Source organism: Protopterus annectens, chromosome 14.part0 (genome assembly GCF_019279795.1).
Source record: "Protopterus annectens isolate FY-2018-M chromosome 14.part0, PAN1.0, whole genome shotgun sequence".
NCBI classification, from domain to species: Eukaryota; Metazoa; Chordata; order Ceratodontiformes; family Protopteridae; genus Protopterus; species Protopterus annectens.
In genome coordinates, this window is record NC_056748.1 from 172450931 (window position 1) to 172478250 (window position 27320).

General features: G+C 41.3%; 1 protein-coding gene across 1 annotated transcript in view; it reads left to right on the forward strand.

The window, feature by feature from the left end:
- DCLRE1A (DNA cross-link repair 1A) overlaps positions 1-27320 on the forward strand; it is a 1235225-nt gene that overhangs the window by 440332 nt on the left and 767573 nt on the right. Inside the window, exon 5 of the mRNA XM_044055939.1 lies at positions 9356-9499. Within this exon, the coding sequence (XP_043911874.1) occupies positions 9356-9499 (144 nt within the window). The remainder of the gene's footprint in view (positions 1-9355; positions 9500-27320) is intronic.

A 27320-nucleotide genomic window follows, 5' to 3' on the forward strand; every position in this document is an offset into this window, starting at 1 on the left:
CGTGGCCTCAAGCTATATGCCAAAAAATGCATCATCATCCCCTTTGGGGAGAGTGACGTCCCCACATATTATCACATTAATAACATCCTAAGTGCACAATCAGTTGTGAGGGACTTGGGCACCCATGTTGATAGCACCATGTTGCTTCCGGTGTATGGAAAGCTTTCTACATCGCCCACCTTTATAAGTAAGGGTATCTCATTCAGGGACAAAGAGGTCATAAAATCCCTGTATCCTTCCCTTATAAGGCCAATTGTTGAGTACTACCCCCCCCCCCTTCGGCATGTACCTCACAAAGCACATGCAGCAGCTGGAGAGACCACATAGGTTCCTCACCAGGAGAATCCAGGGCCTCAAACACCTACCCTACACAGATAGGCTAAAAGCCCTGTCCCTCTACTCAGTTTCATACAGATACATCAGAGGTGACCTCTGTCTGGCATACAAAGCAATCTCAGACCCCGCCTTGATGGGACTGCTGCATATCAGCAAGTCAAGCTCCACTCGAGCAACCTGTACGCGTGACCTCAACCTGGTCTGTGATATCAATAGGACTTGTTGGCGGGATAGATTTGTGTCCCAGAGACTACCCCATCTGTGGAAAAGCGTCCCTCTCCACGTAAGGCAGAGTACCTCATTGTCCCTTTTTAAGCGCAACCTGTATAACTGGATGGGAAACAGAAAATACACTCCTGGGATTCCACCTGTTTCACTGCTGGACAAGGGCTCTGGATGCTGACTTGTCTAAACATGGGCTAAACCCTTGGCTGTGCTTATAAGGGATCTCAGGGCCAATAGCCTATGGTTCTTATTCCTGGCAGACACAAAGCTTCAGGCAGCCTGGGAGGGACGTTACAAGGTAGTAAGGAAGGTCAGTGATGTTAACTACATGGTAGAATTGTTAGGCAGGAGGCAGGGGCACAAATTGTACCTGGTTAACATGATGAAACCTTGTCATGACAGGGAGGCCCTTTTGCTGAGTATTTGTAACGGATGCCAGAAGGAGTCTGAAGGGGATTTGGTGACTGATCTCAGTGATGCTCGAACTGACACCTCAATGGAAGGGGTAGCAATGTCCCAGCTGCTATCCCCTATCCAGGTTCGAAGAGTCTGACCAGTGTTACAGGAGTTTGGGGGCATGTTCACTGGGAAACCAGGGTGCACCCACCTTGTGCAGCACCATGTGTGTACAGGACCCCAAAGGCCTATTAAGCAGGCCCCTTATAGGTTGCCTGAAAGAGTCAGACAGACTTTGAGGAAGGAGATGCAGGAAATGTTGGAACTAGGGGTAATTCAGGAGTCCAGCAGTCCCTGGGCCACCCCAGTGGTGCTGGTACCAAATAAGGATGGCAGCACCAGGTTCTGTGTGGACTACAGGAAACTAAATCGTCACACAGAGTCAGATGCTTCCCCCATACCTGGGACAGATGAAGCCCTAGAGCAGCTGGGTGGGGGGTAAGTATCTTACCAATATTGATCCTACCAAGGGTTACTGGCAGGTGCCCTTGACTGCCAGTGCTAGAGAGAGACGTCAGCCTTTGTGACTCCGTTTGGCTTGTATGAGTTCAAGAAGTTGCCCTTTGGAATGAAAAATGCCCCACCGACTTTCTAGAGGCTGGTAGACCATATCCTAGCAGGAGATTTTGCCCTTGCTTATCTAGGTGATATTGCCATCTACAGCCATTCCTGGCAAGAACATCTTTATGTCGGGGAGGTGCTGGGCAGACTACAGAAGGCAGAGGTGTTCATTAAGCCCAGCAAATGTCAGGTGAGTATGGCAGAAGTCTTTTACCTGGGACACAGAGTGAGGGAGTGGTAAGATCAGCCCAGAACCTGCCAAAGTGAAAGCCATTCAAGCATGGCCTGCCCTTGTTACCAAAAAGCAGGTGAGGGCATTCTTAGGGACAGCAGGATACCACAGAAAGTTTGCCCCTGGTTATAGTACCATAGATGCTCCCCTCACAGTTCTGAGAAAGAAAAACAAGCCTGATAAGGTAGTGTGGACCCCAGTATGTGAGCAGGCATTCCAGAAGCTTAAAGGAGCTTTGGGAGGACCCCCTTTGTTAGCCAGTCCAGATTACAGCAAATGATTTGTTGTGCAGGTGGATGCTTCAAACTGTGGAGTGGGGCTGTACTTAGCCAGGTTTCCTCAGAGTGAGAAGAGCATCCAGTGGTTTATCTCAGCCGTAGGCTCCAACCCAGGGAGGAATGCTATGTAGCTGTAGAAAAGGAATGCCTAGCCATAGTGTGGGCACTGCAGAAACTTCAGCCTTATATGTATGGTAGGAAATTCACTGTAGTTACAGACCACAATCCCTTAACATGACTATATGAGCCAGCCAGCAAAATGTCAAGTTACTAAGGTGGAGCCTAGGTTTGCAAGTATGACAGTGCAACAACACAGTGGGGTTAGCAATGCCAACGCAGATGGGTTCTCAAGATAGGGAATTGGGTAAGGTATTTCTAGATAGGCTCAACCTTCTCAAGCGTCACTTGAAAAACTAACTTGAGTTTTTGGGGAGGGGGGGTGATACAGGGAACTATTGCCAGCTCAGCTACCTGGAATTTTGTAAATAATTCTATGTCATTTGTGAATATTGATATGATTTATATACAACTGTATGTTATGTACTGAGCTAAAATGTAACCACAGCATGCCCTGCTGGCTTAGAACAGAAAAAGCATATAAACTGTATACCTGTGCAAATGTATTTTTTAACAGTAGAAACTAGAACATAAAAGGGTTAATCTGCAAAACATCAAAATAAGTTGAAATTAAGTTGCTTTACAATTGTGCTATAAAAGTGTTCTCTCAATTTCAGTGTAGCAGACACAATGTCTAGCACTAGAAGTTTTTGTATTGTGTTGAAAGAGAAATAATTACTAAGCTTAAAATATAAAAATGTGTTATTGGTTTATGACTCACAAGATCTGTAAACATCTGAGAGAGATGCATTTTTCATGCAGAGATGTTAAATTCTGTTAGTTTCTGTTTAGCCTGAGAACTGAAGTCAAGTGACAAAAAGTGATGTCATCCAAGCTATAACCCAGCAGTAATATTTGATATTAACTTAAGAACTCTGTCAGAGTGAGACTGGGCATTTTGTATTTTGTCTTGGAACTGGAAACATCCACTCATCACCACCATCTGCACTTGCCTTGCTGTAAGTAAGATTGAGGGCATAGTATCTTTTTTAGATATATATAGGAATGTAGTAAAGATTAGTCCAGATGTTTTCTGTGTTTGAGACTGTCCTGCAATGTTGTTTTAAAATATTTACTGTGATTTTTGAACTCTGAAGTTACTGTGTTCATTTACCGAGTACTGTCTTGTTCTTTTACTATTTTTTATTAAATATATCTAAACCCATGTTTGTGGCTGATATTTGTGAGATATATTTAAGCTCTTAGAGTACTTGCACATGTATTTAATAACACTGTATAAGCCACTCCTAAATAACCTTGCAAGTCTTGGTCAGACTACCATTTTGATAATAGTAATATTACACAGTAGGATTGGACACCCTTTGTTAAATATCTTAAAAGTAGGTGATAAGGGGTTTTGGTGGCTGTGATAACTACCTTATTGTCTGGGCAGAAGGGGGCATAGCTAGTAAACATGTGCCAGCCTTTCCCAGGTGTGTGCTTGTGTATAAGTCAAATCTCAGTGTGTGTGTGTGTGTGTGTGTGTGTGTGTGTGTGTGAGAGAGCTTCTTTGCAGGGACACAAAGCATTGGTTGGACAGAGAGAGTGTTAGGAGGACTTGGCTTGGAACCCTGGCTAAGAACTCAACTGTATAGATGTGCCAATGGGGAGTCTTATTGGGGCTCTGGAGAAAGAGGGAGAAACCAGCCCCAGACTGACAGATCTCTGTGTGCTCTTAAGGGAAATTGCACTTGAGAGTGTGTGTGGGTCTGTGTGCACTTGTCATCCTCTCAGTGTGTACATCCCCTAGCTGTTGCCAGTGGTGAGGACTGAGGCTCCTTGATTACTGGGCCAGTGCAGGGGCGTCACAAGTTTGATCAGCTTTCTTTGCAGTTACTTGTATTATTTAATGTTTTCTTAATGTCTTTGTCTGAATCCTGCATGTCAAAGGTGCTAATTTTTTTTATGTATTGCATTTTCCTATTCCTTGAGGGTATTTTATTGTATATAACAATTTTAGCTTCTTGATTATTGAATAAATGCATATTGTTGATTGCCATTGCTTGACATTCTTACTTGAAAGTATAGATCCCTGTTTGTTCTTTCACTACCAGACTTTAGCCTTCTGTGGTCACAAATTCATATGACCCTTCTGACCCTCGCACTCACTGAGCCCATCACTGTACTCTGGCTCTGTGGGTTAATTAACATTCTTCTATGTACTTATCCGACGAGCAGTTCTCGGGTTCACAAATCTTCTTCTGTAGTTTAATTTCCTTCTTTAGTCCGTATAATCGGTCATGTTCCTCATTTTCTTCCAGTGTCGTTCTAACCTACAGTATTGCTTCCATCATCAGGTCCTTGGTCCTGGTGAGAGAACATTCACAGACAGGTAATGCTGCGTTATCTTATTGCTTGCCCCACCTGCACGCTAGTTCCTGTATTACAACAATCTCCATCCTTAACGCATTGAGCTGTTTGTCCCCCCCCCCCCCCATTTAGTCATCTTATCTTTTTTTTTTTACCAGTCTTGCTCACTTTTAACTGTCATTTGACATTGCTGAGAATGTTAATGTCTGCTGTTCTCTGAAATTACTGAGGGCGGACTCTTGGGAAATTTTCCCTCTGAAACATCTCCATTTTTACTGACTTCCTCCTTCTGTGCTACAAATCATCTTCAGCCCAATTGTCTCTGTTCTCCTCTGCTTTCTTTACATTGCTAACATTTCAGTAAAATATAGTCATTTCCCCACTCTTCCCCTTTTGTCAACCCCTCTTCTCATCTGTGCCCTTTTACTTTAAGTGCATTCATCACTTTTCATTGTATCCCTTTTCAGTGTTCATTATCTGCCTCTTTTGAACCCTCAGTGTAGCCCCTCCTCCCTTTTTCTTCACCCTTAAATGAGTTGTACCAATACTTTCTGATTTCCTCTTACCTTCCAAGTAGTACCACTTCCTAATACTACAGTTGCTCTTACTTAATTTTCTTTCATCCTCACATCAGTGCCGTCTGTTCTTTTTTTCTTAGCTTCAGGAAATGTCCTTACATTTTAGGATTTCCATTTTTAAACTTTCCTGGACTTTTTACCACTTTTGTCCAGTGGGGGACAACTGACTTCCCTTTCTTGTTACTGAGAAGCATTGCAACCATGAACCACAAAGAGTTATTGAAAATGAAGAAGGTCTGATGATAGGGAAATCGTTCACTGATATAAGTCAAAGTAGAAGCACAGAAAGCAAATTAAATCATTACACTAAGCATACCAGCTTCCCCTGTTTCTTTGATCCCAACTACTATCCTATACTATTAACTGCAATATAAAAATGGTTTAAATTCTTTATGGTTTCTGATTTGGATCCAGCATAACTTGTAAAAATGTTGTTTAAGTACTTATTGCTGCTATATAGTTGTTTGACATGTACCATTACTTCTTATACTGTTGCGTAAAATAATAATATTAACTGTAAAAACTTTTCTCCCCGGGCCTCTGCTGAAAAAGGGCTTCGGCTCAGTCAGACATTCCAGGTCAACAAATGTAAAATAAATAAACTGCAGCTTACTGCATACTGAGAACATAGTCATAAAATACAAGGAAATGCAAGCTGAAACTAGAGCAGGGTGGAGTAAAAGTACCTGCATAGTTCCAGGAACAGTAGGAGCAAAGTATAATTAAATGTACTTCCAGTACTGGTAAGTCCATATGAACTGCAGGAGGAGGCAATTCTGGAGTCCTCATGGATGCTGAGGAGTGCACTCTGGCAGATATCAAAGATTGAAGCAATACTGATTTTGTATGTCTGCATTTGTGTTGTTTATTTGCACAATACTGATTTTGTGAATGTTACTCATACTCTGACTTACGAGGGTCGTGCATTCCTGTCACGATATTAGAAACCCTAAATATTTGGAGAAAGTAGAAAAATAGAGACCTGTTTAAATTATCAGTTTAGTTCCATCCTCGAAGTATCTTCAAATTATTGTTGATCCTTGTGTTTACGGGTGTCTGCTTTTAGTATTTCGAGCAGTAACTCTAGTATGTCATCTACGTTTTCTAGGTCCCTGACCCCATGTGCAAGAGCATACACTAGAAAGGATGTCATACATTCCCAACTAGGATATAGTCCCCTCTGCCATGACCAGTGCTTTCTTCCAAAAAAAAAATGCACAAACTCCAAATCATTTCTAAATAATAAATGTTATTATTTGAATATATGAAACATAAAATGTATATATTAAAATGATAGTCAAAATCCGGTACCTGGTAAACAACCATACTTTGTATGAATAAAAGTATGTGATATGATTTTGCTTCTGTGTTGTGTATGTATATTTGAAAATCCAGGCAGGGGGAGACAAAGGATGGAAGAGGTGTGGCCTGTTCAAATCTTTCTCTCTGTCAGGGGTGGGGAGGGAGGCGGTTTATGACTGCTGTGAATGTACTTCCTGTGCTTTAGGAAAGGGTTGGCAGGGATGATTGCTGGCCACATCCCTTACAGAAATGAGGGAAAGCCAGCATGGTCAACCTATTGCTTGGCCCCTTTGGCTGCTTATTTTTGAATGCAACAGGGTATTAGGGCCATTTAACAAAAAAGAAAAGCAATGACTCCTGATTACTGCCTTAATGATGGCTTCCCTTAGCCAACTCCTTGGTAGTGAAGGCATTAACGCATTGCCTGAAATGGGGGGGGGACGATGAGCAAAAAAAAAAAAAAGGAAACTAACTGTTTCCATTGCAGAAATTTGTGCAGTGGCAACTTTTCCATCGATTCACTTATTCACCAAACATGAATGCTTGAAATTTTGACTCCAATAATTGGGCATTCTTTGGCATTATAAGATTCACACTTTTTGGGCTTTTACCTTATGGGCCTTCTCTGGCCTCCCTTGAAGTTTGTTGGTATTGCTTTGTATTTTTCCCAGCATGCCCCCTGAGGAGGACTCCCAGTGGCAGACACAACAGATGCACAGTCTCCTTATCAGCAGTATTTATCTAGTAATGGATGATTCTGAACTGTGCATGGTCGGTCGAGTACTGCTTATCTTCTGTTCCGTGGCCAGCCCCTTTAAACCCCACCCTGTTTCTATTTAGTTTTAAACATGGAAGTGGTGAAGGGGATTAATGGGGAGCTTCTTTTTACTAGTGGAATGATGGTGACAAAACAGGCCAGGGTGGTTTCTCATTTGCTACAACAGCTAGAATCTGCTGCAAACTTTTTCTGACATCTCTGCACAACAAAAACTTGCAGAGTGGGACACGCACTAACATCCTAGGAGTGAAAGAGGATATGGATCTGAGTTCCATTCTGAAATAAGTTATTAGATTTTTATTTCTAATTCTTGTTCTTTTTTTTTTTTTTTTTAGTATAGAAGTTAATATGCATGAGTCAGAAATACTGGTACTCCGTTTCTCATCACAAAACTTGTTTCAGGCTGGTGTTTTTTTTTTTTTTCCCTTAATGACAGATGTGTTTGTCAATGTGTTGTGGTTTATACATAATACGAATAACGAACAGCATTTACAAGGGTAAGTCGGGCATCTTAACCAGCACATTTTTAATGGTTTTATTACACTGACAATGTTAGCAGCTTTGCATGAATAACCTTTGATGAGCATCATTCAAAAACTGGCCACTGCATCCAGCTCTGCGAAAAGAGGGTGGCTCAAAACTGCCAGTGCCGCCCCTCGTGCAGTGGACTCGGATCATTGTAAGGCTGAGGAAGGACTGCACCATCCACAGGACTGCTTTCTTTCCCAAATGGAGATTGGTGTGAAAATGTTTTTTCTCTCTTTTGGTGGAGACTGAAATATTTTACAGATGCCTAAAGGGAGGCATGGTAGACATGCATGTGTGCACGTGTGCATGTTTGTTTGTTTATTTGTTTTGTTTGCTGATGTATGGGTGTAGAGTGCTGATAACACTGGAAGTCGTCTTACGACTGCAGAAGAGTGAAATTTCTGGACGCCCGAAGAGTCACTTTTACAGTAACCCTGATGTCATTCGTGATACTTAGCACATGCTGAATGAGATGTTACGCCAGCCCCAGAGTTCACCTTGACCTGGAAAGTGGAAATCGTCCTAAAGTGGGACACACTTTCCCTAGGTTGGTGTGATAAGTTGTAGTTGTTGCTTATTCATAGGTTCATAGGTTAGTATTACCTTTACATAATCAGTGCTTGGTGCCAAATGAGAAGAATTACCTTTGACTGCTTATAGCTCGCCATCTTTCTTTGATCATCTTCTCTGATTTTAGATCCCCTTGGAATCATTTCTTGCATACATGCCTTGTATGTCTGAACTTGCTGTTAGTTTGTATAATCAGTTATTAAAAGTTGTTGTTCATTTTTATCATTTACTGAAAGACCCATAAACAAACAGTATTTGTGGATACAACTGCTTATTTCTGTAACTTGCACTAAACTGCATTTTAAACAAATGTTTTGCTGTTGTTCAGATGTCCAAACTGCATTTTAAATGAATGTTTTACTGTTGTTCAGATGTCCAAACTGCATTTTAAACAAACGTTTTGCTGTTGTTCAGCTGTACTAAACTGCATTTTAAACAAATGTTTTGCTGTTGTTCAGCTGTACTAATTGCATTTTAAACTACTGTTTTGCTGTTCTTCAGCTGTACTAAACTGCATTTTAAATTAACGTTTTGCTGTTGTTCAGATGTCCAAACTGCATTTTAAACGAACGTTTTGCTGTTGTTCAGCTGTACTAAACTGCATTTTAAACAAATGTTTTGCTGTTGTTCAGCTGTACTAAACTGCATTTTAAATGAACGTTTTGCTGTTGTTCAGATGTCCAAACTGCATTTTAAATGAACGTTTTGCTGTTGTTCAGATGTCCAAACTGCATTTTAAATGAACGTTTTGCTGTTGTTCAGCTGTACTAAACTGCATTTTAAAGGAACGTTTTGCTGTTGTTCAGATGTCCAAATTGCATTTTAAACGAACGTTTTGCTGTTGCTCAGCTGTACTAAACTGCATTTTAAAGGAACGTTTTGCTGCTGTCCAGATGTCCAAACTGCATTTTATTCAGCTGTACTAAACTGCATTTTAAACAAACATTTTGCTGTTGTTCAGATGTCCAAACTGCATTTTAAACAAACATTTTGCTGTTCAGATGTCCAAACTGCATTTTAAATGAACATTTTGCTGTTCAGATGTCCAAACTGCATTTTAAATGAACATTTTGCTGTTGTTCAGCTGTCCAGGTGCCGTCTTGCTGCTTTTTGTGCTTCCTAATGGAACAACTATACTACACACAGGAGACTTCCGTGCAGATTCAGCAATGGAACAATATTCTGCCCTACAAAAGCAGAAAATTGATACACTTTACCTGGATACTACGTAAGTATTATTTCAAGGCACACCAGTGATATCTCATGTCGGATGGGCAGGGTGTTTGTTTCTGTAACCCTAAATTTGGAGCGGATGTGTGCATTATTGATGATGATGATGATGATGTGCCTTGGACTGCTTGTTGGGTGGGATAAGATTTTCTGCCAATAAGGTGTCTTCTGCTGAAGATCCGATTTCTGGAAGTCTTATGTTCAGAGCTGAAAGCAGGTGTAGATGTGTGATGATCGTTCACTTGGCATTGCTCTATGTTACGCAAATACATTCGAAGTGAACAAGGCCTGATGGTCTAATTTATGGCCTGCTCCTCACTGTAGCCAAGCATTATTCCATTTTCATGACATTTCAACATAGTGCGTTTATTTAATGATGAAAACCACAAACCAGTGACCCAATAAAACACAAAAAGCTTTATTCACTCCCTGACGTCTCAGCTAAACTGCCTTCAAGGAGAATTAATTATTTAATGAACCTGTTTTTCTACAGTACACTTATTTAATGACTGCAGGGCTCCTTCTCAGAGGAGAGGATGCATTTTTGAGGCTAAGCTAGGAATGTATTAAGCTAGATGACAATTCTGTCATATAGGGGAAGATTGGAGAACTTATTCTGGATCATGTCCTGGAACAGGAGCCATTGGTAGTTTGAGAGTCCATTAGTGATTCATAATTGGAGAGGGAAAGGCAACAAAAAAAAATGATAGCAGAAAGGTAGATGTTTGTATGCATAGATTAAACAAACCAGGTCTTCCTGTGTTTTACGTGTATTAGTAAGCAGAGCACTTTGACAGGAGTCCTCAAAGCACGAATGTTGTTTCAAATCATCATGTATTTAAAAGGCCATTGTCATTTTAATAATACATTTTAAAGCTCTGGTACTCTCTGCGCACCGAACCACTACTGTTAGAGCGTTTCTTTTTCTTAGACTGGTGTTTAAGTTTGCAGTATTTTAGAGCTCACTTTGTTTTCTGCAAAGTTCTACAACCGGGTTTAGTGATATGATTAAGTTTAGCGCTTACTTTATTTGCTGCTAGTATTCAATCATTTTGTAATTGTATTTTATTTGTTTACTGGAAAAGTCAGACTGGGACAGAGCCCATTTTCAGAGGAGGCTTGGGTTGAAACACTCCAGACACATGTCTTTCGAATATGGGAGGAAAACAGAGCACCTGGAGGAAGTCCACGGGAATGCAGGGAGGACATGCAGACTCCACACAGAAGGCACACCAGCCGAGAATCGAACTGGAGAGCCTTTTGCTGTGAGGCGACAGCGATAACCGCTGCACCACTGTGCTGCCCATGGTAAAATAAAAAAAAAAAAATCTACCATTTACCTAAAAATTCATCATCATCATCATCATCAATTTAAAATGATAGAGTCTGACATTGAGGGACCATCCTTAAGGAGGAGGGTCACCGTTTGGATTCTTCCCTTTTTACCATTCAGGATTTAGCAAAAAATTTAGGAGGTTCTCGAGCTCCAGGATGTCAAGAGGTACATACACCTGTTCAAGCCATACTGCCAGAGATGGGATATGTAAGCATTCCTTTCATCCTTACCAACCAATACCATTCTGCTGTTGTCATAGTTTCGTATGTCCGTTGCCATCAGATTATTTATTTATTTATTTATTTATTTACATTTAGATTCCGAACCAAAACCCACCTCACCGTTGCCTGTATTGCTCTACAGAGAGAAACAGTGTAAAATGACTTAAGGGTCAGAAGTTCTTCCTTGCTGCTTGTTGTCACCAAAGAGCAAAATGTTTAGTTTATCTCTTGACTCAAAAGATAATCCACACAAAGCACCCAGTCTGGCACACTGGTCCAAATAAAGGCAAGGAAGTCACTCCGATCTTAATAAAAAGTAAAAACCTTTTAATATATATATATATATATATATATATATATATATATATATATATATATATATATTTATTAAACAGTTATTGATATTATATTATTGGCAGTTATTTCTTTTACAAGCGTTCTGATGAAGTTCCCTGTGCGGAATGAAAGCGATTAATGCAGATTGCTTTTTTGTATATTAAAAGCTTTTTACTTTTTATTAAGATCGGAGTTACTTCCGTGCCTTTATTGGGACCAGTGTGCTGGAGTGGGTGTTTTGTGTGGATTATTAGTAATTTTTTGTGCTTGTTTCAACCAGTTTCTTTCCACCGTGAGTTTGGTTCTTGTTTTTTTTTGTTGGTGGAGATGGCCGGATCTTGTATCCTAGGCAGTGGAGTATCTACTAGGGGTGAGCGATCCCTATTATGTGAACTAACTAAACCTATTTCCATGTTTTCACAAGATGACACACGTGCAAACAGTTCTGAAGATGGAATTCCGTGCTATCAGCCCAGACAAAGAGAGATGATGTCACTTCCAGGTTCTCAGGCAGCGGGAAATGCTGGCATTCAGGCTAGCAATGCTATGGAATCTACAGTTCTTAATTCCAGCACTGTGGCGAATTCAGGACTTTCTTTCTCTACTGGAAACAGATGAGGAGTTGTTGGTTACCAGGATGTGGATGAACAATATTTTAATTTAGACCTTAATGCTTGGTTGCTTCGAAGTGTTTCTAGCACAGAACAGCCTCCCCAAAACGAACAGTTTTCATACCAAGGTACTGTTTATCGTTTAAAAGAGAAGTTAATGAAGTAAAAGTCTTTAGCTTTGGACAGTTGGTTTCTGGAGTAGTGTATTGACCGTAAACATGTTCCAAAGTTCCTGACAATGTACTTAATGGCACAGATTTTTTTCAATGACCTTGTGAATGATTTTGGGCGGAGCAGTGGTGCAGCGGTTAACGTTGTCACCTCACAAGAGGTTCACCGGTTCAATTCTCTGCTGGGGTACCTTCTGTGCGGAGTTTGCATGTTCTTCCTGCGTTCGCGTGGGTTTCCTCTGGGTATTCCGGTTTCCTCCCACATTCTAAAGACATGCATCTGGAGCATTTCTCCCTGGTCTTCTGCTGAAAACAGGCTCTGTGGAACCTAGCTGAACTTTCCCGGTCAACATATGTTAAATAAATAAATAAATTTAATGATTGTGGGTTGGCAGTAATGCAAATTATTGTTAAGAACGATGTTTTAGTATGAAAGAATTGCACCATGAGATTATGGAGTTAAACAGAGGAGGATTTATTACACTCTGTACATGAGTTCAGGATTAAATATTTTAATGTTTTTAAAGATGTTGACAGAGCTATGGAGAAAAATAAAAAGAGGAAACTGGGTAAATTGGAGCGGGTTGATACAGACTATCAGAGTGGGAAAGCATATTCAGTTTATTTACCCAAACACAGCAGTAGACATTCTTCTCCACCGCAAGATTTTGCAGACAATGTGGGAGATGATTATAGGGTAGATGACAGGGGCAATATAAATGGGGAGATACAGCAGGTTGTCCCTTTAGACCACACCCCTGTCAGGAGATCACTGAGATTACAGAATTTGAACATGCAGCCTTCTTATCCACAAGTTACGTGGAAAACGACATACATACCCCCCCTTTCAAAGAGGGCAGAGAGACAGGGGCAGGAGGAACTAGATTTAGAATGGGTACAGCAAGAAGATAGTCATTGGTTAGACCCACATGACAGGTCAACTAGCAACGATGGTAGTTTTCAGGTCAAAGGACCTGTTTATACACTTGGAAATGTTCATATTTTTAATTACAGTGAAGTAAAGTTAACTAGTGCCCATTTTGATTTATTTTAAAAAGGTTTCTCTTTTGTATCCACTCAAGCAAGTTCAATTGCTAACATGGTGTTGGATACTAAACTGTTTGATAGAAAATTTAATTTGGAGGTACTTTTTGGAGGTAACTACCCCATGACAATAGGTGTAACCTTAAGACAAAGAGTACTTTTAACCCCCCGACCTGGTTTTAACTAATTTTCAAGCATTGGTTGAGAGAGATATTCGAAAATACTTAACAATAATAACAAAAAGAATAAGTATTGTAGTAACCTGACAAAGGAAGAAAGAGAATTGGTTCACAAATTAACTAGGAACTAAGAAGTTAGAATCATGAAACCTGATAAAGGGGTGGGGTGGGTTTAATGGAAGAATGGTTGTACACTAGTAAAATGTTGGATATTCTACGCAGTAATGGAAAATATCAGGAAGTGTCCAAAAATTAAATTAATTTGGTATATCAAAGTTTAGACATAAATACTGAGGACAATTTACTTCAAAGGGCAATTGACAAACAATTGTTTGATTTCTTGAGGGTACCTAAGCCAGTTATACCTGGGTATTTTTGGTATCCCCAAGATACACAAAAATGTTTTAAATTCCCCTTTGAGACCTGGTGTTTCTTTTTGTGGGTCCAAAACACAAACTATGGCTATGTATGTAGACCTTAAATGAAAACCCTTCTATAGGTTATGTGAATGTATTCTTATCGATTCATGGGACTTTTTGTCAAAAATAGGAGCTATTGAATTTGATTCTGACTACACATTTATTACCGTAGGTATTAAGGATTTAGAGCAACTGCGGTGGTGGTGCTGCGGTAGCGTTGTCGCCTCACAGTAAGACGTTGTCCTGTTCGATTCTCAGCTAAAGCGTCTTCTGTGTGGACACATGTGTGAATGGGCGTACCTTCGTTTAAGGTTGTGCGTCAGGCCTGGCAAGTCGGTACGTAAAAATCTACTGCCAATCATTAGCGGACCGGAGTTCCGCTGTGGCGACCCCTAACCGGGAAAAGCCGAAAGATACAACATTAAGGATTTATTCAGTGTTATTCCCCATGAAATTGGCCTGACCTGGTTTGAGGAAGCTTTGGTAGAACTAGGGTTTTTATTTCCACAGGACTTTAGAATGGTCTTGGAAAGCATGGAGTTGGTTCTTAAAAACAATTTTTTGTTTTTTCAGAGTGAATATTATAAGCAGATTGATGGGGTGGCTATGGACGCATCTTGTGCCCCAGTTTTTGCCAAAATAGTATTACTTTATTGGGAACAACATTTTGTTTTTTCTTCTCTTTACTATGAAAATACAAGAGCCTGTTTCCGATACCCAGATGATATATTTATTGTATGCAAAGGCCCAGATGATATATTTATTGTATGCAAAGGCCCCACGAATAGAATTGATCCATTTATTGATTATATTAATAATACCACTGATTTTTTGGTATTTATTTTTGGATGTTAACATTAAAAATGATATTGATAATAGGAGTTTTATTTCTACTTTGTACAGAAAAGAACATTTTTTTAACTCCTACTAGCATTTTAAAAGCAAATATCGTTCCTTTCAAAAGAGGAATATTATCAAAGGGCAGATGGTAAGGGCAAGCCCGCATGACCTCTTTGAAGGAAGATTTAGTTAAAGAATTATTTTATATAGGGGTACTCTATGGCTAGAGGTTATCCCAAGGATTTGGTTGTGTCCACTGTAAATGATATTCTGCATGGTTGGGGTACTAGATATTTACCCCTTTTGGTTAATAGGTAAGGTGTGGCAATAGACAGTTGACTGATAATGGATCAAGTCAGTCCCTGGTAGTGGGAACCCAGGGTGACAACAGTCTTCAGTTAGGCCAACACCGTGAATCTTATTTTGTAACCAATTACCACAGGAGCACCCAGGAAGAAAAGAAGATTGTTCAGAGGTACTGGGATATGTTTTCCAGTATGCCCAGTAGTTTGGACGTTTTCTCAGAGAAATTAAAATTTGGACTGAGAAGGGGTCCCAATTTGAAAAATTATTTTGAAAGGAATTATAGCAGGAACGGGAGTGGTAATAGGGTTGGCACGTTTAAGTGTGGTATGTGCCTTCAATGCCCCTATATAGCCAATACTGATGAATTAAAGCATTGGAGTACTATTGGAACCTTAAAACCTAGAGAAAATGTTATCCACGTTATACTAGAGGGGTGGTGCATTTGGCTTTCTGTACACCCTATTTTGCATACTATGTAGGAAAAACAGAAAGAAAACTTAAAGAATTTATGAGCATAACTACAATATTAGTAAAGGGAAGGAGACCAACACTCTATACAAGCATTCCCTAGTATGTTCTGAATTCTGTTTTAAGTTTTGGAACAGGTTAAAAAATTTGACTTTTTGAGACTGGAGGCGTGCTTCCCCCCAGGTTTACATGAACATTATTCCATAGTACCTACCCTTAAGAGAAGAGTCTTGTAACCATGGGATGATTTTAGGTCCCATTACTGTTATATTGTTATTATTGAATTGTACTTAATATTTATACTGTGTAGTAAAACGCATACATTTTTTATATATTATATTTTATATATTTTTATATTTTCACAGAAGGCTTTTTGGGCGGGCAAGTTGAAAGTATCTAACTGGAATTCTTTTAATTGAATGTTGTTAGTTCAGGAACCAATGGTTGTGTTCTACTATTTAATTGTTGGTATTATATTAATGGCAGTTATTTGTTTTACAAGCATTCTGATGAAGTTCCCTGTGTGGAATGAAAGCGCTTAATGCAGATTGCTTTTTTTGTATATTAAAAGCTTTTTACTTTTTATTAAGATTGGAGTGACATCCTTGCCTTTACTGGGACCAGTGTGCTGGATGGGGTGTTTTGTGTGGATTATTAGTCTTTTATGCTCGTCTCACCCAGTTTCTTTCCACCTTCAGTTTAGTTATTGACTCAAAAGATGTTTGAGCTGTTCATGCAGGAGTGTGTGTGTGTGTGTGTGTGTGTGTGTGTGTGTGTGTGTGTGTGTGTACGTGTGTGTGTGTGTGTACGTGTGTGTGTGTGTACGGCACTTTATAGCCTTAGGAATAGGCCTGAATATTGCCACAAGGACTGAATCTTGGAATGTTAGTCATAGGTTAACACTCTGGCAAGTAAAACCAGTGTTAAACTACCTTTCAGGTCAAGATGCTGAGTTTCTCTTCAGCTAGTAAAAGCATGAGCCTTTGCTAAAGGTGCAACACCCAAGCGCCTGCCTTGTGGGTGCTGCCCCACCTAGCCCCTAGTTGATTGCTTGGAGATTGCAGTCATTTAGTCTTATTGTAGTAAGTGGTCCCTTGAGTCATCGACAAACCTTGATTGTGCTTTTCCTTGTATGTACTATTAATGTTATGTGGAGCTTTTCGCCCTGGGCCTCTACTGAAAATGGGCTCACCTAGGCCAAGTAGACTTTCCTGGTTAACAAATGCAATAAATAAATAAACCTCCCCTCCCAGGGCCCCCTATCTCAGATGTGTTGACTAATTCCATTTGGGGGAGTTTGTGTGCTCTTCCTTTTCAGCGTCCAGTACTCAAGACAGCACAGCAAGCATATGTCTGATGTCTGGAGGGACCTGGAGTCAGGGACACAGGAGTGGACTGTTGAAGACTGCCATCTAAACCAGAGACAAATTTAGTGTAGGTACGTTTTACTTATGTAGGTAATTTCCTGTCAGCCAGTAAGTCTCACACACACACACACACACACACACACCGTTTTGTGAGACCATGCACAGGTTCACACTTGCTAGTAATGAGATGGAGGTAACTCCTCCTAAGTCAGAGTTCTTCGAGGTGTTAGATGATCCAGAATCTGTTGTCCTAGATATCCATGAGCAGCAATCCCACTCTACACTCTTCTTGTATCCCCCACCCACCCCTCTGGATGTTTTTCTTTATTGAAGCTGTTGTTCCTACAAGAAACGTCTTGGACTTATCTTGAGACTTTATTCCTTCCCTTCAGGAGCATACTACAGACAGCTGTGAAAGAAGCCCAGAGTACCCTGTGTCATCCACCTTTGGAGTTGGTCATTTGAGAATGCCTTCCATGCTGCCTGGGGGCACCCTTTCTCTGGTCCATCAACACTGAGAAGGTAGATGCCCTGTGTCTAAGTGGTAGCCCATTATCCAAGCATCTGCTTGGTGACTCCTTTGTCAAGCATGTAGTCCAGCATAGGACTTAGAGACTGCAACACTGACACCTTGCCACTAGATGGTTGTTGTAAGAGAAGAGTATTACTCTGCTCATTGGGCTGAGGGCCCTTAGTTACTAATCTCACCTGTTCTAGTTCCTGTTTCATTTGGTAGGTCAGGTATTAGAAAACTTGAAGATCCTCCCTCCCCCAAGTCTGGGCTTCAGGAAGACTTTCTAGAGACTCTCAGTAGCTCCTTGTAGGGAATTTGACATTGGCTTTCATGAAACCCATTGCTTTTATTGTGTTGATACTTTGGCCAGGGTTGCAGGACAACATAATCAAGTGTGTCATTTCTCAAAGTGGAGGTCATGAGTAGTGTCTTGGATGTCCACTTCAAGGAAGAAGGGTGTTTCAGTTGTGCTGCCCTAGGCTTTTTCATTGACCTGTTTATGAGTAAACAGACCTTCAGTACTGTGGAAGGGACAGTGTGATTCCCATCCCTTCATCTCATTTTCCAAACTTTGCCAACCCCAAAAGGTGCTGAAGCCTCCTTACTGTACAAAGAGGGTACCAATTCATCCCACAGTTTTTGTTCCTTGCTGCAGTCACCCAAGAAGGCAACCCCAAAACCTGCACCACAGCACCTGCATTCTTTGACTACCTGCGGGGGTGATATTCTGAGTTTTTCATAGATGAGAGAGCCATCTCAAAGGACCAGTGGGTTCTAAGCATGGTAGCTCACAGTCCCATCTTGGATGTCTGTGATCTGTGGCTTCATTGGTGGACCATTCCATCTCATTGGATGCCTAGGGTCCATAATGTACTACTGAAGGGAGACTACAGACGCTTTCCTAGTTTTGTAATGGGAATTCCAACTTTTCCTCATCCCAAAGTGGGTGGACACATTACTTCCCATTCTGGATGTCAGCAACTTCAGCTAGCAAGTCCAGTGCGTCCGTTTCTTAATGGTCACCTTGCAAGAGCCTCAAAGGCCCTTACTCATCAAGGACTGTAGGTAGTGTCACGTAGCATGATGCATATCTTTTTGGAAAATCTTTGTATGGGGTTCACACAGGAGATATCTCCCCTTCGCTGTGCATGGCCTCACATTCAGTACAAAGCTTTCCATTTTAGACTTTTTTCAGAAACTAAAGACTTCATCAAGATGAAGCTTTGTATGAAAAAGTTTTCCTTGTATTCCCCTACCTGGTTGACTTACTCCTGTAATCACAATCCATGGACTTCCCAGAGGCATCCTTGCAGTGTTTGCTCCCTTTATTGCAGTCCCTGGGGCTGACACAAATTTGGAGAAGTTCTTTCAGACTCCAGATCAGTGGATATCCTTGATCGGTTTGGAGATGGACATTCAGCATTGCCAAATGTTCATGCCCTTGGAGATGGCACAAGAAGTCATGGCACAGACTCACTGGGTGCAGCTACTGCATAATTTTGAAGCTTGGACTCTGCTATATTTTCTTGTCTTAATGATTGCCAAAGCGTAAGTGGTGTTAGTCATACAACGGAGGATGCAGTAGATGGTGATGTGTAAGTGACTGCACTATTACTACATATTACTGGACATCTGGTTAATGTCAGATTTGCAGTACCAGTCATCTTGCAGTGGTGGACCATTCACAGTAACGTTTTGATGGATCTTCTTTTTTTGTAGCCAGGCTTGTCACCATTTGTGATGGATGCTGTGTTTGCTGGCTGGGGAGACTTCTTACTTTGGTCTTCCCTGGAAAAGTGAGCTCTACAGTCTTGGAGCTATGGACTCTATTTTTGGCTGTGAAGGCCTTTGAGGCAAGTTGCTTCCTGGGCCTCTCCTGATCTTGAGCAGGGAGCCATTGCTTTTCTGGCAGTGGGTGTTAAACACAGTGGGTACAGGACAGTCACATATCTAGTGAAGTGAATGAGATGGTGGACAGTCTGCACCCTCCTCCTGTGCTGTCGTGGAGCTGATACCTCAGAGACCGTGCCAGGTCTGACTCCTTCGGAATTGGGGTACTCTGAGGATCGATCCTTTTGCCATCCAAGATGAAATGGTATCGCTCCTTTCCCTTTCTTCTACTCACTGCAGCGGGACAAAGTAGAGGTAGTTTTGGCTCTGTTAATCATTCCATAATGTGGGTATTATTTTAATTTTATGTTTATTTTATTCGTATTCTACTAGGGTAGTGCACTGATCAAAACCGACCATTTGCAGACACAGCCCAGGTGAACGTATATTACAAATACAAAAAAGAAGGAAAAATTGCAAACCTTTAAATGTAAAAACATTTAATAAAAAGTGTAACCTATAAGATGTGCTATAACTATCGCTTACTTATATGTAGCTTATGGAAGAACGACATAAACTCATTCTCATTCTCCGTTACTGGCTGAGAATAATGCGGTTTTATGCTCTTCTGACATTACAAGAAGCTGTCCTAGTCACAGGAAGGGAAGCTTAAAAAAGATAGCTAGCATAATTGGGAACAGATGTATTGGGGTCCTATTTGTACTACAAATCCACATTGTACTATGCTTATTTTGTAGTTCTTGCTAATTACGAATTCATTTGGAAATATTTGTTTACATTTTCTGTATTGTAAGGCTGATGTGTTGGACTTGCTTATTTCTTCCTTGTACATTATGAAGTTTGACTTGTTTTTGCTTGATTCCTAAAGATTTTCTTTTCCAGCCTTCCATGTAAAGCAGGCTCTACTCAAGGTAACATCATCATAATCATGGGCAGCACAGAGGCATCAAACTCCTATAACACTGCATGAAAGTTCTGCAGAGAGCGATCGATAAACTGATACACAGAGTAGTAGAATGTAAGATGGGAGATGAGCAGTTTGTATTCAGATCTGGTTGCAGGCCAACTGACCTGATGTTTGCAGTGATACAGATAGTTTAGAAGAAGCTAGAGATTAGGAGAGATTCCAACTGGACATTTCTAGACTTGGAGAAAGCATATGACAGGGTCCCAAGAAATCTGATCTGGGCAGTACTGCAATGGTTTGAAGTACAGGAAACATTGGTAGAATTAGTGCAGGCTGTGTACAAGGACCTGATGGCTCAAGTATGAACAGTGTTCAGCCTCACAGAGGGGTTCCCAGTGAGAGTGAGTATACACCAGGGTTCAGATCTGAGCCCACCTCTGTTCATACTGGTGATGGGCTACATTAGCAAACGTTGGAGGGGACAGAGCAACAAAGTTGTTGTATGTAAACAATGTGGCATTACAGGCAGACTCTGAACAAGAACTTCAGCAAAGGATAGGAGAATGGAATGCAAAACTGAAGGCACATGAGATGAAACTAATATAAGACCGTGGTAATGGCAGCAAATTGGGGAAATCAGAAGAAGCTGAGAATTGAAATAGAAAGGAAGGTAGTGGAACAGGTTAATAGCTTCAGGTATCTGGGGGGGGGGAGTTGAGGAGAAGGGAAGTCTGAATGAAGATGTCAAAGCTAGAGTCAGCAGGGCTGCAGGCAACTGGCATAGAGTCTCAGATGTAGTCTATGACAGAAGAATGCCAAAGAAGCTGAAAAGTAAGGTGTACAAAACAGTGGTGCAACCTGTACTACTGTATGATACAGAAACCTGGGCATTAAATCATTTCAGAATTTGTTTTGACTGACTAGCACGTTAATGTTTTAAAGCTGGCTTTAAATTTTCAAGCCAATAGAAGGGCTGACTTGAGTAAAACGCTTTTGGAATTGAAAATTTTCACTCGAAAGTTTAATTTGCAGTACATTTTGTGTGATGTAACTTTGGGTAGTACTTTGGCTAAGCCCTCTGTGTACAGTCCTACGTTAATGTATATGTATGTTTGAAAATCTTTGTGAGAGAGACATCAGGGCTCAAATTGGTGTTCGTAATTACCGTTCTTTTTACAACCTAAGTACAAGTGAGAGAAAGGCACTTAATGACTTGGTATGCAACAAGGATTTAAGGTTTATGGAGGCCGACAAGGGGGGTGGGATTGTGGTCATTGGTACTAATGACTACAATAATGCAATGGAGCTTATGTTGGCTAACCAGTTGGAATATAAAAAGCTGTCTAAATTCGACATTTTGAAATGTTATGGTTTCATCTATGCCTCTTTATGGTTTGTTAATGGATGGTCAAATATCCAAAGAAGTCTTCGACTTCTTGCACGTGGAGGATCCCAAAATAGGTGTGCTTCATGAAATACCTAAGCTTCATAAGAGCATTACAAATCCCCCTTTTAGGCCTATCATTTCTGCCTCAGGAAGTTGTACAGATTGCATCTCTTTATACTTCGATCATGTTTTGAAGCCATATGTGAAGCAGTTGCCATTATACATTGCTGATTCCTGGGATTTCTTGGAAAATTTAAGAATGTTTTTTTCCAGTTTGGATAATGACAGTGAACAGTTTTTGATGCTCCCGGTTGACATGACTTCCCTGTTCACTTGCATTCCCCAGGAAGCAGGTGTTGATTTTGTTAGGTGGCTTTTGGTTAAGTACACCAGTTTGAGTAACCACAGTGTGATCACTTACACCTTGTTGTTAGATTTACTATTGGAGCACAGTTATTTTATGTTCAATAGTAATTTCTATAAACAATTGTCAGGAGTATCTATGGGTGCCACTGTGGGTCCCACTTATGCAAGTTTGGTTCTCGGGTGGTGGGAGTTGGACATTTTGCCTAGTGTGGATTTATACAAGGTCATCTTTTACAAAAGGTTTGTAGATTACCTGTTTTTTATTGTTAAAAAGGAAGGTTTTAGTGTAGATGGTTTTTGTAGATGCCTTAAGTGCTACTACTGAATTTTTAACATTCACCTTAAGTGGTTTTGCTAATGAAGTTTCATTCCTGGATGTGGGTATTGGGTGGGAAGATACTACAAATGAGGTTTACAGTAATATTCATCGAAAAAATACTTTTTGTAACAGCTATGTACATTATAAAAGTAACCACCCCACCTTTACCAACAAGAACATTCCCCATGGCCAGTTCATCCGGGCTTCACAGATGACCGTGGATGACACCACATTTTTTTGAGGAGGTTCAGTTTATTAAAAGGTTATTTTTGGATAGGGGCTATCCTGGAGATTTACTGGACAAAGCCGCCAGTGAGATTATCTCTAGAAGGGAGAATGATTTTCCTCCCATTTTTGTAAAAGGTTTCACAAAAAGAATGTATACAGATAGTGTAGTTCCTAGCAAACCTAGGTTTTGTTTGGACATGAGTTTGGATAACAGCCAAATTCGTAAAATTATTAATGAGAACTGGAAAGTCATTTTAGGTAATGGTGACATGGTAAATGTATGGGTGAGGTGCCCTGTTTTGTATTTTTGTATACAAGAAAAATTGTAACATCAAGGATATGTTGGAGAAGGGGACATGCTTCCCGTTCTTTAGGAGTAAACAGTAGAGGTATGCATAAGTGTATGGGATGTAAAGTATGTAGGTACATCCACACCGGATGTTCATCGTGTTACACTGCTGCAGTCATTACACTTGTGTTATCCTGCCGTCAGACGGTCCCGCAGTCGGCCAGAGTTCCAAAGTCTTTGTCTGGTGTTGGTTGCTGTCGCTTCTTCCCTGACGTCAGTGCGCCAGGGGTATATAAGATGCATCCGACGCCATTTTCTTCAGTCTTTCTTGCCACGCGGTGCCCGAAGCAAAAGCAGTTCGCAAGTGCTGGTCGGCCGCTTCCTGAGATTTTCAAAGTCGAATTTCAGATCCGAAGTCTTCAATAAAGCTAAGTACCCCGTTGGGGAAACTTTTTTCTTGCCTCAGACCGATGTCAGAAAAAGTTAATAATTGTATTTCTTGTGGGAAGCAAATACCTCATAAGGACTTCCACTCTTACTATATTCCATGCCTAGGCCCTGATCACGACGTCTCTAGTTGTCGGTTTTGTGCTAGATTTAACAAACGCACTATAAAACGACGTTTTGATTTTGCTTTGCACTACTTTGGCCGAAGGTTCAGTTATACAATGCCGTCGGAACAACTGACGACCGCAATTCATAAAAAACGCAAAGACAAGGATAATGACAGGCATCCGAGGTCCAAAACCGATGACGAAGCCTCTTCTAGGCCAGTCGCCGGTTCGCCGGTTCTCAGTGAGGCACTTTCACAGCCCTTGACACCCACTACCTCAGAGCCACAGGCCGCCTCCGACTCCAACGTGGAGACAACTAGGCCTCTGGAAAATCAAGGTATTGGGCCTACGAAAATTAATCCCTCAGATGGGTCCGGAGCAGCTGAGCAGGCATCAGCTTCTGAGGGTGTTTTCAGACCTTCACATCTTACCGTTAGAGCAACAGCCAAGACAAAAACACCATTAAAGACAAAGAAGCAAGTACAGCATTCTCCTGGACAGTCCTCCATGCCTAAGAAACAGATGCTCAGAATGGCCGAAGACCTCATTAATCTAATCAGGGGTTCCCATCCCCCTCCTGAGAAACGGCCTAGGCAGGATGCAGACTATGATTCCTCTGATCAGGTTTCCATTTCCTCTGATTCCTCTTCAGACCAGGGATACTCTCTACCCCCCCTATGAGGACTCTGATGCTGAAGAATCTATCCCTTTAGCCTCTCCTCCTGAGGATTACTCTTTTGGGGAAACTTTACATATCTTGAGGGAGCACTTCCATTGGGAAAGTCAGGATTATTCAGAAGCCAAGAAAAGGCTCAGGGACTTCCTTTTATTGCCTCAGCACAGGCCCCTTGCTATTCCGCCTGTTAGATATTGTGGATGATGTGTTCTCTGAATCTAGCTTATCTCCTGATTCTTTGCCCCCTGCACCAGCTAAGCCAGATAGGTATTATAGAGTCCCTGACTCTCACAAGTTTCTTTATAAAAACCCTTCAGCTGTCCCAGAAACCATTTCCTAGGGTCCCAAAGGGGTTAAGGCTTCCATTGCCAAAAATCCAGTCCCCTCTGACAGAGATTCTAAAGCATTGGATAGATGGGGGAAGAAAATTTACACTTCTGCAACTTTAGCAGTAAGGGCTTTAAATTGCCAGTTTCACATGCTCAAGTACCAACAATATTTAATGGCTCAGTTAAAACAGAAAATGCTTACAAGCTCAGAAGCTCCTGACTATAAAGAAATGCAGGATTTATTGCATGCAGTTGAACAGGTGGGAAAACATACTCTGCAATGTGGTTTTGATTCTTTAGAGGCCTCTTGTAGAGCCACAGTTACAGGTTCTGTGATTCAAAGACATGCTTGGTTAAAAGAACAGAGTTTACCTGATCACGTTAAGGCAAAATTATTGGATACTCCTTTACAGCATGATACCTTGTTTGGTGTTAAGGCAGAAGAGGTATTAAAGAAAATGGAGGATAAAGCTAAATCTATGCAAACGGTCAAAGATGTCTTACAGGTACAGCCACCTCGATTTAGCAGAAATTGGCCTACAAAGAATTGGTCCTTTCCAGTGTCAGACAGGCCACAGAGAGGCAGATACAGACACCCAAGAGGCAGATCTCAACCCCAAGGCTCTTACAGACAACGACAGTGGGGTACCTCAACCGCAAAAGGAGGTGAGGACAAGTCTCAACCTTATAGGAAACAGTCCCAATGACTTCCCCCTTCATATGCCAAGCACTTCCCTTTTGGCAGCCCCCTCAGGGGGGAAACTAGCACTTTTTTCTCAAAATTGGCAAACAATCACCCAAGACAAATGGGTTCTGAATATTGTGTCTCAAGGTTACAGGTTCCACTTTCACACTTTAGCAAGGCTAAAAGGAATGCCAAACCTGCCCCATAATCAGTGGGCAGAGGCTCAAAAACAAATTTCAGCCCTCATGGATATGAGAGCTATTCAAAACGTACCACAGCAGGAACAAGGATTTTATTCAAGACTCTTCCTGGTCCCCTGAAAGGACAAAGCCTGGAGACCCATAGTAGACCTTTCAACTCTAAATACTTACCTGGATGTTCCGAAATTCAGAATGTTGACACTACAGCAGCTTCTTCCCATGCTGGGCAAGAAGGCTTGGCTTGTTACTTTGGACCTCAAAGAGGCATACCTGCATGTCCCTATCAGACAAGATTGCAGAAGATACCTCATATTCAAAGCTGGTACAATGCACTACCAATTCTCTGCACTGCCCTTTAGCTTATCTACTGCGCCCAGGGTCTTTACAAAGTTCCTGGCACCAGTAATTGCATTTTGCAGACAAAAAGGAATTTGAATATATCCATACCTGGATGACTGCCTCATTCAAGCAGAGAGGAAGGACATTCTTCTAAAGCATCTGGAGTTTGTAAAAAGGTTGCTAATTTCTCTTGGGTACACAGTAAACGAAAAGAAGTCAAAACTAGTGCCTTCACAACAGATAATATTCCTGGGTGCCAGCTTAAATACAACGGTCCAGATGGCTTATCTCACACCAGACAAACAAGGACAACTGACTCAATATTTTCAATTGCTGGCAAAAAAATCCCATCTCCCTGCAAGAAAAATTCTGCAGGCCCTGGGATTCATGGCATCCTGCATACCACTAATTCCATATACCAGACTGCATATGAGGAAATTACAATGGTACCTAAAAAGTGTTTGGACTCATCACTCTCACAGTTTAGAAACAGTAATACCAATAATTCCCTGCCTACAACAGGAGTTTCAGTGGTGGGCACAGGCATGTCACCTCAACACGGGTCAGCCTTTCACTCTACCCACAGCCAGGCAGACTCTAACAACAGATGCTTTGGATTACGCCTGGGGAGCACACATGGTAGGATAATGTATTCAGGGCAAGTGGACCACAGACCAAATGCATCTTCACATCAATCAAAAAGAGATGTTGGCTGTTCAAAATGCCCTTACAGCTTTCAATGACCTTCTGCATCCAGGACTATTATTACTAAAGACAGACAACACCACAATAATGTGGTACATAGACAAGCAAGGGGGCACCCATTCTTATCCCCTATGCAGGCAAGCCATGACCTTGTGGAACACAGCTCTAACTTATCAAGTTCATCTGCAAGCACAGTTCCTGCCAGGAAAGAAAAATACTGTGGCAGACGATCTAAGCAGAAATATCATGGACCCTCAATAATGGAAATTGAATCCACAAATCTTCAGCATGGTAACGCAAAAATGGGGGTGCCCAGACATAGATCTTTTTGCCACCCCACTAAATTGCCAACTACAAAAATTCTGCACAAGGACTTACCACACACAAGCATGGAAAGTGGGTGCTCTTTCGTTCAGCTGGAAAAGCCTAAAAGTCTATGCATTCCCACCACTGCCTCTACTTTCAAAGGTACTCCTAAAAGCCATACAAGAAAAACCACATATGATCCTGATTGCTCCAGACTGGCCACGCCAGCACTGGTACCCAATCTTAAAGAATCTAGCTCAAGGCCCACCATGGATTTTGCCTCAAATCTCACACCTTCTGACTCAACAAAACAATCAGATCCTGCATGGTCAGCTCAAAACCCTAAACCTGGCTGCATGGCAGATTCATTAGTCAAACAGGCAACACCTCTCTCCAAAGCTGTTATGGATGTCATTTTGGAGGCCAGGAGGCCTTGCACCAGGAAATCTTACTCAGAAAAATGGAAGAGATTCTGTGCCTGGAACCAGGCTCAAAGCTTTGACCTTCTTGTCCCAAACATTCCTCAGATTTTACAATACTTAACTGAGATGCTGGACAACGGCCTATCCTTCTCATCAATTAAGATCCACGCCATTTAAGCTCATTACAACATGGATCCTCCTTTATTCTCTCATCCCTTGCTAAAGCAGTACCTCAGAGGGGCTAAAAACATAAGACTGCCCCGGAGAGCACCAACACCAACTTGGGATCTCAATTTTGTTTTGGAAAAACTGACCTTGCCACCTTTTGAGCCAGCCAATACGGCCGATCTAAAATTTTTAACATGGAAAACAGCTCTGCTCCTGGCAGTAACTTCAGCATGAAGAGTCTCAGAGCTACAGGCATTAATGGCAGTGGAACCTTTTA